The sequence below is a fragment of the Cherax quadricarinatus genome, chromosome 6, assembly GCF_038502225.1.
Source record: "Cherax quadricarinatus isolate ZL_2023a chromosome 6, ASM3850222v1, whole genome shotgun sequence".
Taxonomy (NCBI): domain Eukaryota; kingdom Metazoa; phylum Arthropoda; class Malacostraca; order Decapoda; family Parastacidae; genus Cherax; species Cherax quadricarinatus.
The window spans coordinates 22,249,404-22,255,241 of NC_091297.1; the positions used below are offsets into that span (position 1 = coordinate 22,249,404).

The window sequence follows — 5,838 nt, forward strand, 5'->3', positions numbered from 1 at the left end:
TATACAAGTCAGTGACACTGGTCTGTAGTTTAATGCTTCATGTCTGTCTCCTTTTTTAAAGATTGGGACTACATTTGCTGTCTTCCATGCCTCAGGCAATCTCCCTGTTTCGATAGATGTATTGAATATTGTTAGGGGTACACATAGCGCCTCTGCTCCCTCTGTGTGTGTGTGTGTGTGTGTGTGTGTGTGTGTGTGTGTGTGTGTGTGTGTGTGTGTGTGTGTGTGTGTGTGTGTGTGTGTGTATGTGTTTGTGTATGTGTGTGTGTGTGTGTGTGTATGTGTGTGTATGTGTATGTGTGTGTGTGTGTGTGTATGTGTGTGTGTGTGTATATATGTGTGTGTGTGTGTGTGTATGTGTGTGTGTGTGTGTGTGTGTGTGTGTGTGTGTGTGTGTGTGTGTGTGTATGTGTGTGTGTACGTGTGTGTGTGTGTGTGCATTTTCAGAAATAAAGTTCCTTCCTCTTGTGAATCCTGAATGAGGAACAGTAATAACAAAGCCAGGGACAACATCCTAATTTTATTTTCTTGAAACCTCATGGAATCTCAAAGTCCATCATCAGTTCTAAAAGATCAATAAACGAATACTAAATACAGTAGCTTCCCTATATTAATGATCCATTAAACAACAAGGCTTCAAAGTAAAAAAAAAATAACTAAATACTTCACAATTTTAGCCTAACAGTGTTACAATAACTAACCGAACCAATATAATAACATTATGCATAAACTCACACGCGACATATTCAGCCGAGGCTTCATTCTTGCTGTGTGAAACGATCCAGAGATATTGAGATCGAATCCCTGTGGTGTTGAAATCAGTTCTGTGAAATCATATGACAAACAGTGAACAGTTAAGTGGTAATGATCTCTCTATCTTATTAACGGTTTATGGTGTATATATCCTTATTCAGAGCGGCATGATGCTCTTTTGTTTATTTTGTCCTAGTTCTATGACATGTCAGTGTATGTATAGATTTGGAGTGGTAAGGGATATTACCTGAGTTTCCTGTTGGCTTTTGTGAAGGGGATGTTGTGTCACCGTAACATACACAAGAAATTAATGTCGCATTACTAGATCATCTACGTATGAAGGTGCTGTAGTTACTAGACAGTCTATGTGAGAGGAGTACTGAGTCACCCGAACACCTCTGAGAGGGGTATTGCACTTTTAGAATATATAAGAGAGGTACTGTGTTCTCAGAGCCAGTAATAAGATGGTTTGCTACAGAAACACCTGTTTGAGAGGCGGTATGGCTACCAATCTAACTGTGTGGCAGGGGTATTACTACTCGAACACCTGATCGGCAGGAAGAATGGTGTACAGCGAGGTGTGTAGTGAGGAAAATGTGAGAAAGATCCCCTTGTGTTATATTGTACATCTCCCTATCCAAAGTAGCCATTGCCCCAGTAGCCGCCACCGTTGCCGTAGTCACCATAGCCCCCATAGCCGAGGGTGTTGCCGCCGTATCCATTATAACCGCCGTAGCCGCCGTAGCCGCCGTAGCCGTTATAACCGAGACCATTGTAGCCTCCCCAGTCACCCCAGCCGCCCCAGCCGAGACCGTTGTTGCCGTAACCGAGACCGTAAATACGTTGTGGAATAGGTTTCGCTCTCGACTGTGGTCTCGCTGTGGGCTCCGGTCTGGCCACAACAAGACCCACCAACAGGACAATAATCTGGCGGTGTTGAAAAAATGCAAGAGTGAACTTCAGTAAAACACAGTAACAGATAAATGCTAGAACCATTATTTTTTTTTTTCGAAAGTCAAAGTTTTGGAGCTATATATGAATTTTGAATAATATATTAAGTCGGTGTCGTTTTTTTTTTAATAAAAATTCTGACTAAAGAAAAATACAGAATTATTCGTGTTTTCATAATTGTCAGGAAAATACACGTTTTGTGGCAAAAATCATTGACTCACTGTCAAATTGTTTATACAACTTAATGTTAAATATGTGTAATGAATAAGTATGTAGCAGAGATATACATAAAGGCTTGCTGATCATCGACCGATTTCTCAGCGCTTTCTGAGTTTCAAACCTGAGTATCGATTACTTCTGTATCAGGAATCCATGTTTACGCAATAATCTCAGTTGCATTTGTGTACATATAAGTTCTGTTTTCCTGTAGTAACAGTGACGTAGTAGACAACAGTGAGACAACCACTTGTGATCATCTCTAAAGGAGCATATGTGGTGTTGATGTCATATGAGTTATTAGAACAAACTTATATTTTATTCCTCCATCAACAAGTGAACATTGCAACATATCATGCGACTGCCAGGCATGTTCTATGAATCTAAGAATTCATACGTTTGAGCGAACTTTATTAATATATATTTTGCCTGAGAATTTTTTTTATGTTTGCAAACCTTGATAAATTAATTTTCATTCTTGACCATTTGAAGCCACACATTATAATGTCAGACTTCATAAAAAAATATTAAACTTTTAGTTCTATGATACAATTATCTGTGTCTGATATTCCCTTAAAGTCACTACATTTACACTTAATTAATTTTTGCATTCAAAACTGGGTTTCTTTATACTTCTTTGTCAATATTTTTTGACTTTCACTTTGTGAGTGCAGATTTTAATGGCATATATAAAATTTTACCTTAAAAATTGTAGCAATGTGTCATATTCAGGAAGGAACTTTAAAGTATCAATATCTCTACATCTGGTTCACAATATTTCAATGTTCTGGCCACGTACAATGAAAATAGAATAATAACTGAGACAGCCTCTGCTGTCATACTGAGAGATCCATTTGACAGTGTAACATAGCGATTTTTTTTTCATATAATATTCAAATCTTGTAAATCTAGTGTATACTAGCACAAGAAACAACAAATGTAAACATAAAAATGGTAAACCATGACTGCATAAATAACATTCGGATTCATATCACCACTTACACATGTATAGGTAAGCCAACATTGATTAGTCACATATACAGTATGTGTTTACCTTCATTTACTAAATACTTATTCTTTACTGTATTCTTACATTTCTTATATAACAGGTTATGCATATTTCTTAAAACTGAGAGCGTTATGTTTGGATATAACATTATCTGGTAGATATATTTATGAAAAATATAAAAATCTGTAGTATTTATTCTCTTTCCAAAAATTTTATTCTCATGGGCTCTTGTACTATGGATTTCGGAAATTATTGAAATCTATAAAACATAATTATTTAAGATCGTAAAACACTTTATAAAATATTGGACATCTGTGAAACTCGTTAATATTTTTTGCCTCTGTTGCTAATCTATATAAAACAGTTAATAATATAACAAATCTCCGTATTATGCCATGAAACAATCTTCCCACAGCCCTTAATGGACTGTTGTTAATCTGTTTCTGCACCGAACATTTTGATATTATACTCACCAGAGACTTCATGACTGCTGTGTGTTCTCTAGATGAAGACGAACAGTATGTATGAGAGAGAAGCGATTTTTCTGTCTTTTTATACCCGCCCGTCCACAACCAGAGTCACTGTAGCGTCGCTGTGTCATCCCATGCAGTGAAGCTTCCTGCTGGTAGCCAGTGCTACCCAAGGTCAGGAAGACGCTAGTAGCAGATTATAAGGAACAGTAGCGTCGTCTATCAGCATACTAAGAGACGAAACATTTAATAAACTGGAAACAAAAGAATAAATTACCCTCTGTTTTACGCATATTTTAAAGCTCAAAGTTCATAGAGTACGAAATAAAATTTACCTCAAGAGCAGATACAAATTTCGGTTGCTGGGACATCCGAGAAATTTATCCACGTATTGCTTATGACCAGTCTCCTCTACCTCAGTGTATGTAAAGGGAATATTGGATGGTGGTCATAAAATTCCAATGCAGCAAAAATATGAATATATTTACATGTCTACATTTGTGCGTATAAATGGAAATGCGTTTTAAAAATTAATTTTTAATATATATATATATATATATATATATATATATATATATATATATATATATATATATATATATATATATATATATATATATATATATATATATATATATATATATATATATATATATATATATATATATATATATATATGCAATAAGATCACAGTAAACAGGTGATTTTAAAATATGCAAAACATCCACTGTGAAAGAGTAGTGAAATTTCAATGTGAGTAGTCACGAAAGCGCTTGGAATTTCACTACTCTTTCACAGTTGTTGTTTTGCATATATATATATATATATATATATATATATATATATATATATATATATATATATATATATATATATATATATATATATATATATATATATATATATATCGCAAATTTTTCCATGCATGTACCTTTGCACACTTTCGTGTGCATTTGATCATATGTATATGTGTGAGAATGAATGAATGTATCTAGATTTGTGTTTAAGTATGAATGTTTATATATATATATATATATATATATATATATATATATATATATATATATATATATATATATATATATATATATATATATATATATATATATATATATATATATATATATATATATATATATATATGCATGTGCATATGTTGAGTTGTTTGGACACTTCTGCATATTTAGGTGTGATTATGTGTGTGTATGTATTACTGTATGAAATGTTGAATGTTTGTATGTATGTATGTAATGGTGAATGTTTGCGTGTATGTATGTATGTATGTAATGTATGTATGTATATACTCACCTTATTGTGACTGTGGGGGTTAAGTCACAGCTCCTGGCCCCGCCTCTTCACTGGTAGCTGCTAGATCGCTCTCTCCCTGCTCCGTGAGCTTTACCATACATCTTCATGCGTAAAAATACTTCCTAACATCCCTGTCTCTGTCGACCTTGTCAATTAATCTTAGAATTTTATATGTCGTTATCATGTCCTCCCTATCTCTCCTGTCCTCCAACGTCATCAGGTCGATTTTCCTTAACCAATAATAGCACCGGCCCGAGGAGTGACCCGTCTCCTCATGTACCAGGAGGATTTAGACAAACTTCAGGTGGATTTAGACAAACTCAATACCTGATCAGCAAAGTGGCAGATGCAGTTCAATGTAGATAAATGCAAGGTTCTTAAGCTCGGGAGTGTCCATAGCCCTAGCACTTATAAGTTAAATAATGTAGAACTTAGCCATACAGATTGTGAAAAGGACTTGGGGGTTATGGTAAGCAGTAATCTTAAAACAAGACAGCAATGCCTAAGCGTACGTAATAAGGCAAATAGATTATTGGGATTTATATCAAGAAGTGTAAGCAACAGAAGTCCAGAGGTCATACTGCAGCTTTATACATCATTAGTAAGGCCTCACCTAGATTATGCAGCTCAGTTCTGGTCCCCATATTACAGAATGGACATAAAATCATTAGAAAACATTCAGCGTAGAATGACTAAATTAATACATAACATAAGAAATCTTCCTTATGAAGAAAGATTGAAAACTCTAAAATTACATTCACTTGTTAGACGAAGAATGAGGGGAGACATGATCGAAGTGTATAAGTGGAAGATGGGTATTAATAAAGGTGATATAGATAAGGTCTTCAGGATATCTCTCCAAGAGAGAACCCGCAGTAATGGATTTAAATTAGACAAGTTTAGATTCAGAAAGGACATAGGAAAGTATTTTTTTGGTTCCTGCCTGACAAATTTACTGACGTTCTTCAATAGAATATTTGAGGCAGTTGACAGTGATAAGGAATATGATATTGTTTATTTGGATTTTAGTAAAGCCTTTGATAGAGTACCTCACAAGAGACTCTTAAGAAAAGTGGCAGCTCATGGTATAGGAGGTAAAGTTCTAGCATGGGTAGAGGCATGGCTTACCAA

The 5,838-nt window shown here is 34.8% G+C and overlaps 1 protein-coding gene across 1 annotated transcript; it reads right to left on the reverse strand.

Moving 5' to 3' along the window:
* Positions 1-543: 543 nt before the first annotated feature.
* LOC128693688 (scale keratin-like) lies at positions 544-3,524 on the reverse strand. The gene is made up of 2 exons (XM_053783483.2): positions 3,403-3,524; positions 544-1,680 (listed from the first exon to the last, which is right to left on the reverse strand). The coding sequence occupies exons 1-2, from the start codon at positions 3,412-3,414 to the stop codon at positions 1,387-1,389; spliced, it is 306 nt and encodes a 101-aa protein (XP_053639458.2). The 5' UTR covers positions 3,415-3,524; the 3' UTR covers positions 544-1,386.
* Between the last annotated feature and the right edge of the window lie 2,314 nt (positions 3,525-5,838).